Below are 21,670 nucleotides of genomic sequence, written 5' to 3'. Positions count from 1 at the left end.
ACTCTGTCATGTTGCCCAGAGAGTAGTTTGAGTGAAGGAGCTATTCTTTGTACATATATATGTGCTATTGTATTGTATAATATGTTATGTATAAATTGTATTATCATCGCAATAAATATGGCAGCTCATCCCTGTTGTGCAAGGTATGAAAAATTAGGATTCTAGCTAATTTGGGAGGAATTTTAAATTTTTATAATTTCATTTTGGTGCCGGTTAGTGGCGTCTGACGGTTACCCAGACTACAGATAACCAGGCTTCTAATGTATTATGTATCCCTTCATCAATGTACAGGTATTTAATATTTTTCTACAAAATTAAAGAGAACAAGAAGGAAAATACAAATAAAACAGCAAGTATATCATATATCTAATTTCATTTTGAGAGCTGTGTTTTTACAAATTTGCAGCAGGGAACATATAAATGTAATGAAGTACAGGCCAAGGCTGGAACAAAACCTTTAGCTGCAAAGCACATTTCATGATCTAGTGCTGAACCCTACAGGATTGCCACCATTTACCTTGTTACAACATGTCAATTATAACAACAGGATGTTTTGGTCATCATAAACCACATACGCAAAGTCAGCATTTTGAAACTTACATAATGTTCTGTGAATCTTCTTCTTAACCAAGCAATTTCCAAAAGTAATTAGCATCTCAATTTTTTTTTTCACTGGCTAAAAGCTGTGAAACAGTGCTAGTAATTTCAATACATACATGATTTTACTACTATTTATTATAAGTGAAGGCATTTCTGTCTGTGACCCAATTGATAATGGTAATCGTTGTGGATAGAAAGCTGTGGTGCAGTGAGTTGGTAATCCAGGACTTACAATTGTGTGAGGTCCACAATGAGATCACTTGTGACATAAAACACAGGAAGATGTGCGAGTGAACGAGCACCAGCTGGTTCACCATTTTCCAGTCACGCTAACTGTTCACCCGCCATATGGAATTCTAGTCAGAATTGGAATGTAACAAGAGCTTTCAGAGTAGCATAAGCTAATCACCACTAACAGCAAACGTTGCTAAGCTATGTGTATTGCCTATATGCAGCATGGCTGGTTGTGGTATCATAGCTTACCAGATGAGTACCCCCCTGTGTGGTCAGTCAAGCTGGAGTGGACCACTCACACACTTCCAGAATAGAACTACACTCACACTTTTCTTCTTTGTACTGAACTAAAATAACTAAAATTTTAGGTCAATTTAAGATTCAGAGCAGATTTGGTATTTCAAATTTATAAATATCACATGGATTAGCTATGTAGCCTTACAAATTGATACAAATTTATATCCTTTCACTGCAAAAATATGCCGACCCTGTGAGAACTTCCCTAGTTATCCACTTAAAGAGTTATAATGCATTTACTTCTAAAAGGAAAGCAACTAGTTGATAGTGAAGTATATTGCCGGCATAACCAGTTCTGAGAAAGAAACTGGGATGATGGTGTGCATAGCTGTAACATGATAATGAGGTTGCAAAGTGATACCAGTAGGTAGCACGGACCGTCACAAGAGTCCGGGACAAGGTCTGGCCTCATAATGTGCAAGATTGGGCTTGTATGTCATAAGAGTTACACAGAAGATACCTTTAGTTATCAGATACCCTCTGCACTATGTAGCCAAAATAAGCTTTTCACAGAAAAGCTAAAGGGATAGCCAAAGCCTACATGTGACAGGCGAGAGTGACCTGCTGCTGTTGCTGCGCCAAGTGAAACAAGCATTTCCTGCCTACACTAACCCTCCCTGGCCAACACATCTTCCTCACCATTAATGGGAAATACAACATTGAGCAAAAAATTATCAAGGCTAAATGTAAGAATATTACAAAGTTCCAACATTACGCCTGAATTATAATAATAATATATATACAGTATATATATATATATATATATATATATATATATATATATATATATATATATATATATATATATATATATATATATATATATATATATATATATATATATATATATATATACACACATACAGGTTGACAATCCCTTATCCGAAATCCTTGGGACCAGATGCATTTCGGTTTTTGGAATTTTTCGGATTTCAGAATGTTTTTTCTCTCTCTCTCTCTCTCTCTCTCCAGGGATCAGCCCACCCGGACACAGGTCACTGACTCACATTGGGGCCTGGGGGCTAAAATATAATAATAATAATTACTGTATAATAATATTGTCATAATAATTCATAGGTCTAGGTCATGTTTCTCACTTTTGATCTTTTTTTCGTTCTTGTATTCTTTATTATTATTATTTCATTATTACAGTATTATTATTATTATTATTATTATTATTATTATTGTTGTTATCATTCTTATTTTATTTTTGTGTATTTTTATTAAAAATTTTATTTACTATGAATAATTATTATTATTACTGTATTATCATTATTATTATTACCTTTATTATTGTATTATTATAATTATTATTACTATTACATTTTCACCCCCCAGGCCCTGATGTGGGTCAATGACCTGTGCCCGGGTGGGCTATCCCAAAAAAAAAAAGCTCCACAAATTTTTTTTCGGTTTTCGGAATTTCGGATAAAGGGTTGTCAACCTGTATATATATATATATATATATATATATATATATATATATATATATATATATATATATATATATATATATATATATATATATATATATATATATATATATATATATATATATATATATATATATATATATATATATATATATAATATATATATAGTCTGCACCACATTGGTTGCAAATACATAAATTTACATATAAACCTAAGAAAAAGAAATTAAAAGGTATTACTCATTTGAAATCTTGGCCAGTCTTTTTTTTTAATGAGAAAAGTAATTCTAGCATCCACAGAATTTCCTTAAGTGGGTGTATAAAGGATGGTCATGAGGTACACCACATGACTGCCTCACCCATAATCCATGAAAAAGTCCTGTGGTAATGTGATTAAAGCATATTAATGGGTTCTCATCAGGTCAAAACCTAACTGACAGTTGTAAACTTTACCCTATATTAAAGAAATGAGTAGAGAGATTATTATCAATTGGTTACAAGGCAAAAATAAAGATAATTTAATCTGATCAATGACCCAATAGTGACTTTGATGCGCTCTAGCTGTTGTGAAGGTCAAAGTAAATTTAATCAGAACATTGTTATTGTCACATCTTCAGCCATGAGGAGGATGACATAAACATGGCATACTTGAGAGTAAAGGCATCTGCACCATCTGGGAATCAGTAAGCACCACCAAGAGGCAACAAGGGCAATGGTTCCCTACCCTCAGGATACTAGTATACAGAAAGCCCCTACCTGGGAAAGTCCTGATTCTAGGAAAGCCCTAATCTGGGAAGCCCTGACCAGGTTAGGCCCTAAACAAGGGTTGCCCTGACCTATGAAAGCCCCAAACAGGGAAAGCCCTAACCTGGAAAAGCCTTGACCTTACAGCACATAAGAGTCTCATCTAGCTTTGACAGCCATACTCATCCTGCATACTGCCTTGGAAATTTGTTTCCTACAAAGTGAAAGAACTGGTGGCATGAGTAAAGTTTACAAAAATATGAAATTCAGTAAATAAGGGTTAGTGAAATTGACAGGCATGGGCATTCAGTGCACAGAAATGCAAAATCTGTATTTAGGAACCATTGTGGATACACTGAGTACACTAGAATACTAAATGAATGATTAACAAAATCAATATGAAGCATCAAATAAATTGCCAAAAAATAGTACAGTATATGACCAGAGGAAAACCTAATTATTTGGCCGGTTACAAAAGCAAAGCCTCACATACACATCCTCCACTCACACATGCTTCATACTTTGTGCCTCAGAGCCAACCAACACACTGTTTACTTTGAACCAGCATCAAGGCTGTGCTCAACAACTCTATTATTTACTCCAAACAGCTACTGAAACTGACAAAGTTACTGAGTTCAAGGTTGTCCAGTCAGGCTGTAAATATTATCCAAGTAAGAAGTAAACCAGTCATAAAAAGTTATATATCAATAATGTAATTCTGATTCATGAAATAATAAGTTTACTTTAACCACTTAACCATAAGTACTGATAGTAAGAAATATTTTATGTGTGTTTATATCAAGGAGACCATTCCTGCACTCACAAAAGTCTGCTTCAAACTTATGTGCCACTGTATTTTTCAAAGGCTTGAAAATAACATTCTCTTACAACCTACACATGGTGAGGTACCTGCCAATTAACTAAATAAAACTGGTGATAATCAAAACAACAAGAAATTCAACTCGTGTACAATTCCAACTCGCTAAAAAAATTATACTGTATGACAACTAATGTTACGGCACAACCAAACTTGATTACAATTCTAGTTTGGTTAAAACATTATCTAACCCATTTCTTACACTAGTTAGGAGTCATTTATGGGTAATGTTATCACAAGGAGAAAGAGAGAGATGAAACCCCACTTTATCAGCTCATCAACACACACATGAAGTGTAATTTATCAATATGTATATATACAAGAACATATATCAATATTCCATGAACATTTAAATTATTTCAGATATTCAGTGATTAAAATTATGACAATTATGATCATTCTTTAACAGTGTGTAATAATCAATATCAATATTTGTTGTAACTGCCCAAAACTATAATTTCCACAAAAATTTCAGTTATTGTCACTGGTTAGATAAAATAATGCTGGTACAGTATATAAGACCAACTTAGATAAAATAAGTGATAATCATTACAAAATAAAAACAAATCTTTAAAAGCTATCTACACATTTGAAGTAGAAAAAAGAATTTACTGGAAATAAATTATTAATTACTATTAAATCTTGCATGAGATATGTACTTCTTTGAATGTTACAACATGGTTTAAAATTATTGTGTCCCATATATGATAAACCTTTACAACATAACTTAGGAAAACAATGTATACAGTATAGATATCAAGTAGTGTACTGTACAGTACATGTTAATATGAGTATCATAGTATTTGGTGGATAACTTCTGACATCAAGTAACCATGTAACAAACATTGTAAGACTAATACATTTTATACCTACAGAAAATTATATGCAGGATAAAGAATAAGGGGAAAAAATAACAAATGTAAATCAAAGCACTGTACTGTATGCATAAAAAAATAATAATAATTAAATAAAAAAATTAAATAAATAAATAAGTTGATAATATCAAGTCATTAATTTTGTTCAGGTAACAATTAAAAACAATATGGGTACCATTTCCCCCTAAATTACTTTAAACCCACTTCCTTCAATGATTTCATGATCAGCACTTGTAGCATATCACTGCTTTCTCTAAGCCCTGATAGGTGTGTACAGTAGTGTAAATAATACAACATTCACATGTCTACATTCCCTAAAACAATTATTTATCAAGTGAAGTAAGGGCATCCTATGCTTGACACAGCTTGTTAACTGTTACTCAGTGATGATCAAACCTAGTCCTAAAGTTGTGCCTTCTGCTGGTGGTCTCTTAAGTACAGCATGCCTATTAACTCTCTTTTAATCCATATTACTCTCAAATTGTCCTTCAGTTTTGTTATGTTCTCCATACTTCTATGACATCTGTGAAAACTTCATTTCCTATTATTTTAGGGAAACTTAGTCTGCCCAAAACAAATGGTATTAACATCTTCACATCTGTTTCTGCTGCTGGATATAATAATTCCTAACTGAATGATTACATCATCAACATTCATTTAATTGGACAATGATCCCATGCTATTCACTGATTTCTGCCAGACCCCACAGTATGGAAGTATGAAAGACAATTTACCCTCAGGGCAAAATGGTTGAGAAAAAATTTATGGAAAACTCTGCACTGCAATGAAGAACAAATTGCAAACACTTATGTAATTTGACATTTGCTTTGCACTTGCACTGTCACAACATCAAAACACTACCAGTTACTCTAAGTTTCTAACCTTGATGTTTCAGTATTACACTTTATTATTGAAATGTGCTAAAACAAATAATACTTAATATTCAACTCAGAGACAATACTTGAAAGATTTGGGGAAAATAACTTATCATCTTCAATCACACAAAATTTGTCATTAAAGTACTTACTTATCAGTTCAAAACATCTATTATGTGTAACACTGTCTCATTAGTCATGGCAACACCTAGACAATGTTCATCAAACCATATTAATAACATTGTGCTTGTATTTGGATATTACTCCTATAACAGTAAACAAAACAGTCTTTCTTCATTTTACTACATTTATAATTCAAGTTATGAGGATCAAAGAATAACCAAACCTTTGATGAGGCGTTAAGCACATCACTGTGTGTTATCTTGTACAGTATTTTACTTCACCTTAAAGGTCAAAACAAATAAATTAAAGATATACACCTGTACTGTACTCTAAAATACTGTAGACATCATACAGTTTACTGTACCTACAAGAACCATAAATTCCATATTAGCTGATCAATTAATCCTGCAATGGCTCTTACAAGCAGTGTTAATTATGTTAATATGGCTGAGTTTCATGGAGAAAACCACACGTTGATCACCAAAAATACCTAAAAGTTACAGTTTGACTAAGTTTCTTTTACTGTTCAAATAAGTTTGAGATACTCTCATTATTTTCTTAATACAAATGTTTGTCTTCTACAAAAACAATTGGCAAACCAAGATTTTAATCTAAAAATTTGCTGGTAGTGTCAGACAGAGTTTAAAAGGGGGTCCCACGGTCATGTTTGCCTGTCAAGGTTGGCCTCCAGCTAAATCAATACCTTCAGTTATCTTTTTTTTTATATATCACACTTCCAGTTGACTACCTCTAGAGCCATAATATTCAATGTTCTTTTAAATCTACGAACATCCTTCATGTACAAATCCCTATAAAATATGAAAAAGGAAAAAGAGGAGAAATTTAGATAATTTGGAATGACATGTCTTCTTAGCTTGTTGTATGGGTGTTCTATTTCATTGGTTCTCTTGTGAAATTTCATCTTCATTAATACTTGAAAAAACACAGGGGAAACAAAGTAACAATACAGTAAAAACCTTATCAAGTCAATACTTCAATAAAACTAAACAACTTCATCAAACAGTACAACTCATTCTATAAATAACTCATCATTCTAGGATACATCATTTTTATGACGACTTCATTCAATACAAAGCAAAAAAAAATAGTTTTTCTAAAGTCCATAAATCCAACATTTTTGTCAAGAGGATGAGTTTTAATGCCAAAGTAAACAATCTTGCTCCTTATCAATACAAACCTTACCATTAACTTAAATTATTGTATTGACTTCTGTAAAACTATTCATAAAAAATGCCAAGAAAAAAGAAATCTTTATTAATAATAGGGCAATGTTGCACAGTGATATACATACAAAATTAACCATAAATATTAACATTCTCCAAACCTGTAACTTTTTCCTTCAGGAATTGTCTAATTCCTCCTCTTGTGTCTGCTCCATCTCATGTCAGAGAAAGTTCTTTAAAAAAAAAATTTAAATAAATAAATGAAAATTTCAAATAAATTTTAAGACAATGCTGCAATTTATCTACATTCCTTGTACAGTACTATAAAATTTTGTCGACTCCCCATATTGAATGAGGTATGTCCAGTACATGCTAATTTTTGACTGTAGTAAATACTCTCGGGATCCAACCAGCAACATGATTATTCTCGTAAGTACAGTAACAAAAATGTTTTGAACTTTACCTTATTTTTTCACAGATTTAACCAAGATTTTGAAAAACTTTACCAATTATTACAGAAATTCTGATGAATTATTTAAATTGTGGAAGAATACTAATGATAATAAAATGAATGCCCATCAGTATCAAAATTAATAACACTGCAATTGGAAATGAATAAATACATTCTGTTCATTCTCTCACTGCTGACGTAATCTACAATGTTCTGGAGGAGTATTCAAGTTTCAATGAGAATTATGCCACTTCTTTCACAAATTGCTCCAATTTTAGTTATAAACTTTGCCTCCTGGGAATCAACATCAAACAATGGCATTATTTGAAATTGAAAAACATACTGGATTAATTGGTACATTTCCTAAAAGTTAAAGACACTTCTCATGTAAATAAAAAAAAAATGACACGTCTCACCTTCATCAGTTTAATTTATCAAATTTGGAAATCAGCAAATACTATGGCATTAGAAAATAGTATATACAAAGTAATATAAATAAAGTACCAGGATTTTCCTAACATTGGAACACTTAGTGATAAAGATAAACTTTGTGATCACAATAAACTATTTGCCAGAATAAACATTACTTTAATTTTAACACATTGTTATTTTTCTCCTGTGCTACCTCCAACCTTATAAACAAGAAACAAACACTATATAATGCCCTCTGTTCAGACCTACAACCTTTAAATACTGATCGCACAAACACAAACCCATGTAGTAGAAGACAACAGCAATCTACAATAAGGCCATTACAGTATTTATATATCATTTTAACTTAATTAAAAAAAAATTCATGACGACAACTGATTCTATATCAAAGACACAAATCATGATTCTTTTTGGTTACATTATTACTGTGATTAACATTTCAATAACTCAAGTGATACAAAATATTGTCTGCTGGATATCTAATAAGCCTTGTGCACTGAATTCACCTCTTATTTAGGCCTATCTTATATTTAACTAATTTACTTACTCATGCTGCATGGTGTGAAAAACAAGGAAAAAGCTACCTGGTTATTTTTATAAAAAGACATGATTCCTTTTATTTTTTTATCCTTCCTATCTCCTAATATCTCCAAAGTTCTTTACAGTATACAGTACAGTATGCCATAGCATAAGAGGTGCACTACCACTGAGTGCCCTTAAGAGACATCTATTTGCCACAGTGAACAAACCACTATCTACTTATGACAGTTTCTATGTTTTGAGCAAGATGAGATATGGATGGATTTTCTCTTTTAGTCTCCTAATAAAAATTGTGAAGCTCAGGGAATTTTCTCATCATACAGTAAGAAACAATCTTAAAGAAAAACTAATATAACAGATTCATGACAGTGAGGGGTACAGAGGGGACCATGTATGTGCTCTCCTGATGTAACTACAGCACACACTTTACCTGATGATGACTGGATTTAGCTGCAGAAAGGGTCATAATCAATGATTCTTTACCAAAGTTTTGAAACTGTTCCAATAAAAAGATAATTATCTCACTGATATATAAAGATCTTATTAGTATCACCATATTTCCTGAACCACCTATATTCCTTGGAATACTAACAAAAGCTGTGCCAAATATATTGATCTTTATTCCTTCACCTGTCATGATCTACCAAGTAGCCAGGCCTTTTTAAACATACATTTGTATCTTTGCAGTGCTGCCCAGCTTAATCCTTTTTTTCTTTTCTTTTTCAAAATACAGTACAATACACCACTTTTTCTTTCCTTGAAAGGAAAAAATTAATTTATACTAATTCTTCTAATAAACAATGGGCACCACAGTACAGACTAAGAACATTACATTTTCACCCACGAGATCTGGTAAGTGAAAAGCTTACAACAGTCTTCTCAAAACCCCAGACTAGGCTGACCCTTCATATCCAATAAGTGCCACCTTACAAAAATTGGAGACTTTTAATTAAAGAAATGATGGATCTAGGCCAACATGGAACAAAATTAATGGAGTGCTACAAAAGAAAAAAATCAGATCCTTGTAATCCATTTACAGGCACATGGTTGAACAACAACTACAACACTGCCATACAATCTTGCAAGCATAGATGTGTTAACCACAAGAGGAGCAGACAGACAAGCATATTACAAGACTTTAGTCAGATTACTTATTTCAGTGATATGTCCCTTTCATAAAAAATAGGCAATTCATCATAATGATCCTTCAAATACAAAAAAATAAGACGGAGAACACTTATAACATTTAACTCTTCCTGAAAATAATATGTTTCACTGCTGAACTATCTCATGATAATTCACTTGCCCCTAAATCTATCCCAGATGAAAGATTAGGAGGGCAATGTCTAGGTCAGAAGAGAAAAGTAAACAATCAACAAGTTGTCATTACTGTAATAATTGTAGTAAATATCCCTAGTGATATTCCAGCCTCTCACGCATTCACTCTCTTGTGGCCGTCACCCTCCCAGAAGCTACATATACATTTCTGTGGGAAACTATCTATGTTCCTATTTGGCTTAAGCATGGAGCAGGTAAGGAATACAGGGAAGAACCTTACATGTTAGTGATCACTTCTGAGGGGATCCAAAACACTTGTCATATCACAATACTCGGGAGGTCACTTGTAATTGTACCTAAATAACAATAATAATAAAAAAATCTTATTTAAAATTAAGTTTTCCCAGCACTCTGACTCCCAAATGCACCTGACACTGTCCAAATGCTTCCACATAACAAATGATATCCTAATGTTGAGTTACTGAGCAAATTCAAGTATGACAACACAAGACCATTTGATCTGGCAGCTGTTCCACCTTCCATAAATGCACATAAAAAAGTTCCTTCAACCAGTTCCAAGAGGCAAACCTCTTAATAAGCTTTTACCTAGTAAAAAACTGTGTGTGGTGTGTAATATTGTGAGGCTGTGCTTGAGGGTGCAAGGAGGATCATGGGTGTTATCTGGTTGCTGTGGTGATGGTTGGGGGGTGCATCACACATAAGCCATCTTCATTCTGTAGAGGGTTTCCTAGAGTGCCATTGCGGCCGGTCGCCATTGACATGGTCGATCCATTCCGAACTCGTGTTAAATGGTCTTCTATTAAACTAGTTATTTCATCTTTGTCCATCTGAAAGATCATAATGATGATTGTTAGCAAAGTCAGCTCTTTCACACCATTAGAAATAAGACTATACTCAGAGTGTACATTAATGAACAAAATAAGACAAAAATTATATTTGAAACCACCAGAACCCAACTGTTTCGGCATTTATAAAATCTTAAAAATGCCAAGGGAAACTTTATATACTGGATACAGTAGGCTCTCGCCAATAACGGCTTCCACAATAACGTTTTCGACAATAACGGTAAGTTACAATAGATACCCATTTTCGATAATAACGTCTGGATTCTCTTGAATAACGGAAATTTCGCGAGAAGCGTCCGAGCGCATCAATGATAGCGTTTGTTTGCCGCCATGTTGATGACGTAGTTGTACACTCCGCCTCACTCTCACTGTCACACACGCTCAGTGGAATACAGCGCTGCGCCCACGTATGAGATTTTCGTCACTATAACCAGTGGTTGTTAGGGTCGGTGATCAATAATGGCTTCCGCATTTTTGCCTGTGGGGGCTAGGGGAGGTAGTGGAGGGAATGATTTGCCACCTGAATGACTGGGAACTTTTAAAGTGAGGAAATTGAACTGTCCTGAGTCTACAGTGAGAAATATTAAGAGGAACTTAGAGGAGACCAAGAAGAGTATTGCGCTGGCTGAAAATATTTCGGTAGTGATGGAAATGCAAGGCGAGCTATGAATGATAAAGGCGATAGAAACAGGTTGTTAGTGATAACAGAGCATTTTCTTGTGAAATGGTTAGCTTGTAGAATGAAAGACAGTGCAAGTGTTAGAGGCCCTCAGATACAGAACAATCATCACACCAAGCACCTCAAAAACTAAGTGTTATATTACTCAAACTCTTTATTATGATGATTGAATAACAATTCTTTTTATTTCAGCTATCAAAAAGTGTTAGGAGGGCTTCAAGGGGAAAAAATGGGTGAAATTCTTGTGGCGGCGGCACCAATAAACCCTTTTTACATGTATTTTAATGTCACACAAATAACGTTTTCGCTAATAACGGTGTTTTTCAGGCACCTATTAAACGTTATTGGTGAGAGCCTACTGTATATGTATATATATATATATATATATATATATATATATATATATATATATATATATATATATATATATATATATATATATATATATATATATATATATATATATATATATATATATATATATATATATATATATATATATATATATATATATATATATATATATATATATATATATATATATATATATATATATATATATATATATATATATATATACACACACACACACACACACATATACAGTGACCCCTCGTTTAACGCCTCGGTTAACGAAATTTCGGTTAACGAACTGCCTTCCATAAGGATCTTCAATTCGGTTAACGAACAAAAATTCGGTTAACAAATTTCTTACGAACCGACCTCAACATGTTTTCGCTTGCACTGGCCGGGCAACCAGCTTTAGTATCAGTCCGCCAATACATTAATCGGTTCTAGTGCTTAAATTCCTAACTATTTTAGTAAATATCAAGAAGTTTATACTATTCAATAATTTTAAAAGTTTAATAATCAATTTTTTAGTCATTTTAACAATTATTGAACATAATTGAAGGTAAAGTGACTAGTTTAAAGCGCAGCATCCAGCCTCTTAACACAGCAAACAGGCGTTAGTCTCTCTCTGTTTTCACTGGAGGTAACATCTTGCTTGAGACTCTCTTCAACTAAATGCTTTTTTTCTGTGTTTCCAAGCAAATTATTGGTCATTTTGAAATATATTTTACATATTGACAATATATAATGCAGTGCAGTGTTGATTTAAAGAAAATAATCTTGAAATACACCAAGAGAACTAAAATTTTATGGGTGAATGGTGCCATGGGGTGACTTCTCTTCCACCCCAATGCCTTCTCTTCTTCCTTCTCCTCCACCCCCATTCTAAATCCCATCATCATCCAGGAGCCTTCTACATACACACCTCAAAGTAAGTGAACTTTTCTACCATTTTTTGTTGAATTTAGGAAATTTTCGGTGAGCTGGAACCAATTACCCAAAAACCCATTGAAACAATGGTTTCGGTTAACGAACTTTTCGGTTAACGAACGACCTTCTGGAACGGATTGAGTTCGTTAACCGAGGGGTCACTGTATTGTTTTCTTTCAGGCAGACAATGAGGATGTAACAATTGGTGCATTTTCTTAGTTGTACATATTCTTTTTTCTTCAAATTCTCAAATAATTTTAAAAATATAATTATTTACTGAAATATTAAAACTGAGAAAATATTGTATATAGGCATTTATGACATTTTGCCGAAACATCCGGGGTTTGGAAATCACAAAAAAATGATCAGAATTTCCATACACTTATATTACAACACCAATTAAAGTGAGTTTTTAAAATCTTTACAAATATCATGATATATAGTAAAGGTTTTAAGAGGAAGTATCCATCCCAGGCCTGAACAACTGGGTGACACTGTGTCCTGTGGCATAACCCTTACCATCATCAAGTAACCTCAGTTAAACTAAGTGTTCAAACTATGCTGATGGAAGACATTGATAACAAGACATACAAAGATACTGCAAACAAAATGGATAATCCCCTTTTTAGCTTATTGGACTGACTCGTTTGGACTAACATAAAAGAGGTAAGATTCACACCTAACCTGAAACACAATAGCCCACAAGAGGGATATATGGGTATTAAGACGACAGCATTAGGAAATAACTACAGTACTATGAACCACAATACCAGCTGCCTTGTATAATTTCAGGTTTCTGTCATTATATCTACATGCACATTTTCTACTAACTTATCAAGTATTACCCTTATTTTCTTTTCAAGGAGGAAATAACAGATGGAGGATATTGTACACATAAAACTATGGCACTAACCTGACTGATGAAGCCATATCTAACAAGTTCATCCGTGAGGGCTGCAGCTCCCTCTCCATCTTCTACAACACAAGATAGCTGCCGGTTCATCTTGTCTTCTAAACGTAAAGATATAGTCATCTGAAAAAGAAAAATAGCCATAAACAACAATCAGGTACAGAAATGGAAAACCTTAGCCTAAATGTTTTTTAATTAATAATAATAATAAAAGAGAGAGAGGTACAGTGTCTGATAATTATTGCTGAAGATGTAGTATTGAAACTTGTAATATTCTAGTTCTGAAAATAAAAAAGTAAAACAATTCAAAGAAATTCCCCATATAATTCTTCAAGCAAATTTGATTAACACACCTGTGAAAGTTATTATAGTCGTGCACTATGAGAGTGAACCCATAAAACTCAATGGTACCACAAACAAGATAGGTACCTGTGGTAGATATAACTGTAACCATGGAAGATACAAGAAGCATCATAGTACAGGTACCTCTGTCCTTCAAGTAACAGAATGAAATACAGTATAGCTAAGCAACAGACAGTAGGCAAGTCTTGAAATTTGGATGTTCACATAATAACTTCAGGGGGGAAATATTACAATACAACAAATGGGTGAAGAGAGGAACAGAGGTTGAATTGAAATAAAGTATACAATAACTGAGAAAGATGAAGATATCAAGTATGATGTAACAGACAGCAGTTAAAAAAAGAATTGCTTGAAGTAGTTTGGTCATATGAGAAGAATGATTGATGATAAGCCTGCAAAGATTGCCATTTTCCTTGAAATAAAAACAGCAGTAAAATATTAAGATATTTCCTGAAGGGGTGAAGAAAATAGATCAGGCTAGAAAGGTTCAATTAGATAGACAGATCTAGAGGGTATACAGTCAAGATCAACAAGTGATTAAGAGTTCCACATGAGAATACTGTACTACCTGAATGAAACATTAAAAATATATACCGGAGACATAGATGAATGACTGAGCCCTCAACACAATTCATGTTATTAAACTGCAGCTATACTTACAAACAATCCATGCCCATTTTCATTTGGTTTAATGTTACACATCATGTTGATAACCTTGCGAGTTTCCATGTCTGTTGACTGTGGGGTTTCTGATGCAACAGGGTCAACAGCTTCGGGTGAGATGGCCCGAGGACGGGACGGAGGCTGTTGCTGGAGCCTAAAGGCTGTCAAGGGGTATATCCCAAACCTACAAAGGAAAATGGAAAATTAGTGTATAACCATGATCTCTGATGTCTTGGTAAATAAATAAAAAATAAATAAATAAAAAATACATAAATAAAATTACTGTATAGACTAAGACCTGCTCATTTTTTCTTTTTCTCCCTCACTCTCCCCACACGTATACAGTACATAAACACGTATTCACTCACATATATTTTTATTTTGACACCATATTTAATTCAAACAAAATACAATTAAACAATCTAACATACCTGACATCTTCAATGAATTTCTCCAACTTTTCCATTACAGGAATATTAGCCATACGGACAAGCGTGGGCTCTCCTCTGCTGTGTCTAATCTCCGCTACAACACTGTCAGTGTGGTACTGGTGTTGTAACATGTCCTCCACACAATTATCTATAAATTTGTTTGCTGAAACAAGCAAAAATAAATATAAAATTACACTTATTACTGTACTGTACTTATAACAACAGTCCTGAAAGGATGAAAACTATAATGTTTTACTCACAGGCAGGAGATGAAGACCAGGTTCTGTCTCTTGGTTGTAACTGTATATTTGTAAATTCATTGATGTGCAACCTTTTATATTTGCTTATAATATATACAAAGTGTGTAAGTTAAATTATGTACAATGAAAGGCACTTCACAGTGTGACCTTAAAAACAAGCAAAGTTCAAATGTATAAGAGTGTGTGTGTGTTCTAATTTGAGACTCATTAATTTAAGTTATATCCAAACTTCACCCAGAAAATACTAACAACTATGATTCTTACATTTTTTAGGGTTATGTATGAGAGCATGAGCCGCTAGGAGTTTAAGGGAGTGGACCTCAAATAACACCGGGTGGAAGAGTAACTGTGTCGTACGTGGACGCTGACTTTGATCAGGGTTTAGGCACTTCTGTATGAAGTTTCTCTGTTGTTCATGTTCCAAGGAATGTATAGTTCTTAGCACCTGAAAGAAAAGACACTGGTTAAGATTGTTATATCTATACAAGTACAGTACTGTATTATTTACTAAGGTTATACCTGTACTACTAGTAAGTAATGCTTGGATGACCTACTCATAAGCTGGTGATGGTGGTTATTTTAGCCAAAAATCATAAAAAAAATTAATTCAAGATAATTTATTATAGATTACTATACCGGGTATTTATTTTCATGTGTATTCAATCAGTACACTATATATATTTCCCCATCTTTTCACCAATTTACTGCTCCGTCTTCCTAAGTAAATTTTAAATCATAAAGTAACTCTAGGCATAACTACGGTAGCAACCACCCAAGTCACATTATCACCCCGTACTAAGACTTTTACTCTGTGCTATCTTGTGTTGTATCAGATATGAGTACAGTACAGTACTCAGTGTATCCTTCTTCAAATGGTTCTTTACTGCCATATAGTCCAGAATTATTTACTGATGTTGATGATGAACAGCAAGATTCACCGACATGTTTCAGTGACCTAATTAATTCATGGAACCAAAGTGATCACTGATGTTTTTCTTCCACATATTTCTTCACCTCCAAATCAATCCAAGTCAATCAGGCTTAGACATGTTTATTGTTGAGAGTGTCTCCCTCCTGTATTCATCCATCTACTTAGTTACCTATTTTCAAAATCTCAGGCAGCATTCTAAGTAAAGTAGGAAGCTCTTCCAGTATTATAAGGGCTCAGATCAGTGCTTAAAGTGAACAAAAATCTGAACCACCACTGTAAGTCAGTGAACTCAGCTAAATGAAATGAAGATATAAATAAATAAATTAATTTAAAGACCAGTACAATGATGGATATAAGCACAAAATGGTTCTTTTTGCTTGAAATTTGAACAGGAAGGATGCACCCTAACTCAGTAAGGTCATTTAGCAAAACCAACACTGCATTACTGAACATTCCAATGGACTTAGAGCATTGGTACAGGTACAGCATGAATAGTTATTCAGAGAGAATACATTAATGTGAACTAATATCATTTAATATAATTCCATGATGAACTTAAGAATATATTTTATCAAAATATCTATTCCTGTACAGTACAGTATAAGAAAATCTGAAGTTTGAGAAACGAGAACACAAATAATTTCACATCTCACCTGGTCTTGCGTGACGACATTGCCTGAGTCACCATTACCGGGTATCTCAAGGGCAGCCATCTCCAGAGCTGCCATCCCAAATGAGTAGATGTCTACAGCTGGGGTTACTGGAGAGGGATCTGGAATTATGGAAATAACCTCTTTATAATTACCGATTCATAATTTGTCTTCTTCTTCATTCATACAAGACTTTTCCAGTTATGATGCAGGTGGTCAGGCAGGTATAGTACTAATCTCGATTTCCTGATTCTTAAGATTCAGCAGCTAGTGTGTTACCCAGTCCAATTGACAGGTTTCTAATTCACAGACAAGTTTTTCAATCAATGGCAAGCACAACCATTGGTGAACTCATTTACTGTCAAGTGCATGAAGGGCTAATGTACCACAAGGGAACCCAATCCTTTACTCCTGTCAAGAAAAGAACCTGTGACCACTTGCTTGAGAGGTATATGCTGTAGCAACTAATACAGTACCGATGCATAACAATATTTCACCTGTCTAAAGGCTAATTTCACCAATTATTACAGTATGTTAAATGTCAACATGCAATTTACCATATATTACGGCGGATTAGGCGACCTTTAGATAAGACGAAGCCCACATATTAGTCTAAATTTCATGGTTTTAGCTCATATCTGGAGTATCAGAGACTCCCAAAACTACCAAACCACCTGTGGTAAAGTTAAGGTCAATATGACCACCAATATGGTGGTATGTTTAATGTATTAAATACTTTGAATGTTTAATGTATTACTAGTAAATCATTTGAATTATGCTATCAGAGAGGCACATAATAAGGTAAATACCATAGGTAGACTTTCATCAGTAGTGGTACGTTAAGGTCGATGACCGTATTGTTTACATACCTACCTATCGTGGTGTTGCATAATTTGATGTGCTGTGTGATTTTGTGATCAAAGCAGGGGATAAAGTGAAAGTAGAGGGTGTAATCAAATCTTTTAAAAAGTGCAGTATCTCTAATGCAATGAATGGTACGGAGGATGATATGTTGTGGGACACTGACGACGAAGCCGAAGCCGACACACTAGATTCAGACTGGGACTCCTATGACAACAACGTAAACAATGAGACTCAGGATGTGTATGACGAGGTCTTTGTTTCAGTCGATTCTAGTGAATTTGATGGATTTTAAATGTTTGTGATGCTTTTTTTTTATGTTACAATGCTTTCATTAGTTTAACACCATGTCGGTAAATGAATTTCAGCGAGAAATAAAAATTTTAAACAATACAATAGCTGTTTCAAGATTGACGACCCCAGCTACCTTCGCTGACCCACATCATTAAGGTAATTTTTATGGAATTTTCAGGATTTTGTTTTTGTATGTGGCCTATAAGATGACCCCTGGTTTTGGGGTGTTTTTTTGATGATTCAAGTGTCGTCTTATCCACCGAAATATATAGCACATCAGATATAAATCCTAATCATATATAACAACTGCTTAGTAAATCTTTATCACCATCATGGCCCTTGGTTCTAGTATCCCTGCCTGCATGTTGAGATGTAATGGGGGCAAAACTAATGACTATGGATCAAAAATGTCAGGGAGGTTTGGTGCCTTACACAAAAGTGTTTGGTGTAACACAAGACCACTAATTATGGGAGGAGGAGCTCTGTATGATAATTTTCTATCTTTCTACTGTCAATGGTTCTTTTCTTTCCAACTGTTGCTCTTATTATGGCAAATTCTCACATTTAACGTAAAAGAAGACTAAAGATAAAACAAATGTCTGAAGAACAGGATTTAAAAAAAAATAATATAAAAAAATAAAAATAAAAAATAAAAGAAGACAACATGGCAGATATTTATTTTCTCCATTATTTACCTATATACTGAACTTTTACTTTTATCCTCTTCACCATTGATCGGCTCATTAGCCGCTTGGGCGGTCGGTCATGTCTCTGATATGCACTGTTGGCAGATACTGGGCATGAAGTGGCTCCTGAATATATTGGAACCTGCTCCAGTGTTGGTCAAGTCTGGCCTTGAAAGAGCTCACACTCGGTGCTGTCACAACACTGGCAGATTGTTCCAAGAGTTCACAACTCTCACTCCAAAAAAGTTTGCCTTCACAATTTTCTGGAATTGTAACTCCTTCAACCTTGAGCTGTGACCCCTTGTGGGGCGGACATCTGCCAGCTCCAGGTATGTACATTCGACTGAGTAGTGCCCCCTGAGATGTCTATACACTTCGATTAGGTCACCTCTTGCCCGTCTGTAGTACTGTATAAGCTAGGTAGTTGCAGGCACTCCAATCTCCATAAAGCAGGCACCAGTCTGGTGGCCCTCCTTTGGATATTTTCAATCAACTGACAGTCCCTAGCATATCTCGGGGACCAAATGGGGAAGCACCTCACTCTTGAAGATCGTGACGAGCGACGGACCATCCATATATCTAAACGACCTTCTTATAAGACTACTAGTTTTGTTGCCTAATTCACCTTCTCACAATGACCTAAGAACTTAAGTTCATTGTCAACATACACATGCAGGTCTTTTTCACATTCGGTCTCAATTAATGCAGTCTCTTTGTCCTGTTGGGACATGTGATACGCCTCCTTACTGTTGGTGCGACCCAGGTACATCCTTTTGCACTTCATGACATTGAATCTTAGCAGCCATTTCCTCGACAATTCTTGAAGCTCATAGAGATCTTTCTGTAACTCTTCACAGTCAGTTTGGTTCTTAATTTCCTTAAATAACTTGGAATCATCTGCAAACATTTGAATGGAGGAGTGTATAGCTTCTTGTATGTCATTAATGAAGCCGGCAAACAACAACGGGCCCAATACAGTACCCTGTGGTACCTCGCTAGTCACAGGTACACATGACGATTTCGTACCATTTATCAACACACACACTGTTTGCGATCATGCAGAAAGTTTCAAATCCACGCTAGGACACTTCTCCAAATCCCGTACCCTTCCAGTTTGATTCTCAGCCCTTCATAAGGTAGTATGCTGTTGAAAGCCTTGGCAAAATCTAGGTATACAGTACATTGTCAATATTTCCGCCTTGTTCTAGAATTTGAGTCCAAACATCTAGTACCTTGAGTAATTGTGTTAAGCAGGATCTTCCCGGCATAAAACCATGTTGGCGTTCCTTTACAAGGTTATTCTGTAGTGGATGTGCCATCATGGCATCTCTTATGATGCTCTCCAGTACTTTGCACACTATGCTGGTCAGGCTCACCTGTATTCTTATATCTGTTAACAAAATTTCATGAATAAACTTGACCTGCATTATCTAGACGAATAATGAGGTTCCCTGATACCACATCCCATTTTGGGACAGATGATTCTTTCGGGAAAAACAAATACAGAATTACATCTTTTTACAATTATTCATACTGTACATTCTGTTTTCTTTGTTTCATGCCCTTTACTGCTATAATGAAAGATAACCAGAAGGAAGAGCATACACAGAATCGATTTAATGTCATCCTTTCACCCTGTACTGCAAAATGCTGAAAAATTCTCACATGTATTTAAACATTCCTATCTTCACAGAAGTGTTCTGTGCTCATCATTTCTTTCTGACGGCCAAGATTATCTATTAAAATGATTGTGAGAGGAAAAGATTTTATTAAAGTCTTAAATTCATAATACATACAGGTAGATGATCATTTTTATCTGAAAACCTTAGGACAGTTTTCATTTTGGACTTCAGATATTAGGAGTTTTCTGGTGCCTATGCCTACTTACATCACATTGGCCTATACAGGCCCAGATCCAGACCTCAAATCTAACAGATACAATTTTCCTAATTACACCAATGCTTCCTACCTCGTGCATTCAAGATTTTTACAGTTAACTTGAATTTGCTTAGGCTATGTTTGATGTGATCACTGTTACTGCCCTGTAGGTAAAATGTGAGAGTAAATTGTGGCACCACTACTTCTCCCAACATACAGTTGTTGCTGGTTTAGTTAACTTTATATACTTTAGGAACTACTGTATTTTTACAGTAAACTTTATTTCATTTGGATATTTTTAAATACTCTAGCTAAAAACTTAGCAGTGATTATTATGAACACAGACGTTCATGGATTACAGGTTAAGATACTAATACAACATATAATAGTTGTTATGTTTCATTGCAGTCTTTGTTTGTTGTGGATTTAATAAATGGGGTTTGGCTCAGGCCCATCACGTGATCGTATGATATAAAACACAGCAGTGAAAATGTAAAATTTTCTCAATTCCAGTTTCTTCACAGCTGGATTTTACACACTGAACTTGTACTTACACATACAGGTGGTCACTGAAATTATTGATAAAAAGTTTATGAAAGTAACTTTACCTTTTCAATTACGAATCCCCCCCCAAAATATGCCTTCATACTCATATACAGTTGGGTCTGTTCAAAAACTCTTTCGGGTTTTTATTTCTTTTTGGTTTTAGGAAATTCAGATATAGCCAAGATCTTCGACCCGTATATTTTTCTCTCTGATTCCTTCTCCTACAGACTGATATTTCTCTACATTTTCATAATTATAAATTTAATGAATGCGTTTATTTAAAAAAAATTTCTTCTCATCAAAGACATATTTACCTTCCAACTCCAGAGTCAAAGCTCTGATTTCAGATCAGACGAATATCTCACCTCAGAGCTAAATACTACAGCTACCATCAAAGACACAACCATAACAACCTTAACATGAATGTAG

General features: G+C 34.4%; 1 protein-coding gene across 1 annotated transcript in view; it reads right to left on the bottom strand.

Moving 5' to 3' along the window:
* Positions 1 to 3,605: 3,605 nt before the first annotated feature.
* LOC121873963 (nuclear receptor-binding protein homolog) overlaps positions 3,606 to 21,670 on the bottom strand; it is a 61,189-nt gene continuing 43,124 nt past the window's right edge. Inside the window, exons 6-11 of the mRNA XM_042377842.1 lie at positions 16,980 to 17,098; positions 15,660 to 15,840; positions 15,136 to 15,298; positions 14,702 to 14,888; positions 13,682 to 13,801; positions 3,606 to 10,790 (exon numbers count right to left, since the gene is read on the bottom strand). Coding sequence (XP_042233776.1) covers positions 10,620 to 10,790; positions 13,682 to 13,801; positions 14,702 to 14,888; positions 15,136 to 15,298; positions 15,660 to 15,840; positions 16,980 to 17,098 — 941 coding nt within the window. The 3' untranslated portion in view covers positions 3,606 to 10,619. The remainder of the gene's footprint in view (positions 10,791 to 13,681; positions 13,802 to 14,701; positions 14,889 to 15,135; positions 15,299 to 15,659; positions 15,841 to 16,979; positions 17,099 to 21,670) is intronic.

This window comes from Homarus americanus, unplaced genomic scaffold (assembly GCF_018991925.1).
Source record: "Homarus americanus isolate GMGI-L3 unplaced genomic scaffold, GMGI_Hamer_2.0 scaffold25827, whole genome shotgun sequence".
Classification (NCBI taxonomy): Eukaryota; Metazoa; Arthropoda; class Malacostraca; order Decapoda; family Nephropidae; genus Homarus; species Homarus americanus.
Note: the sequence above shows the minus strand (reverse complement) of the source record. Positions and strands in the feature narration are given on the sequence as shown.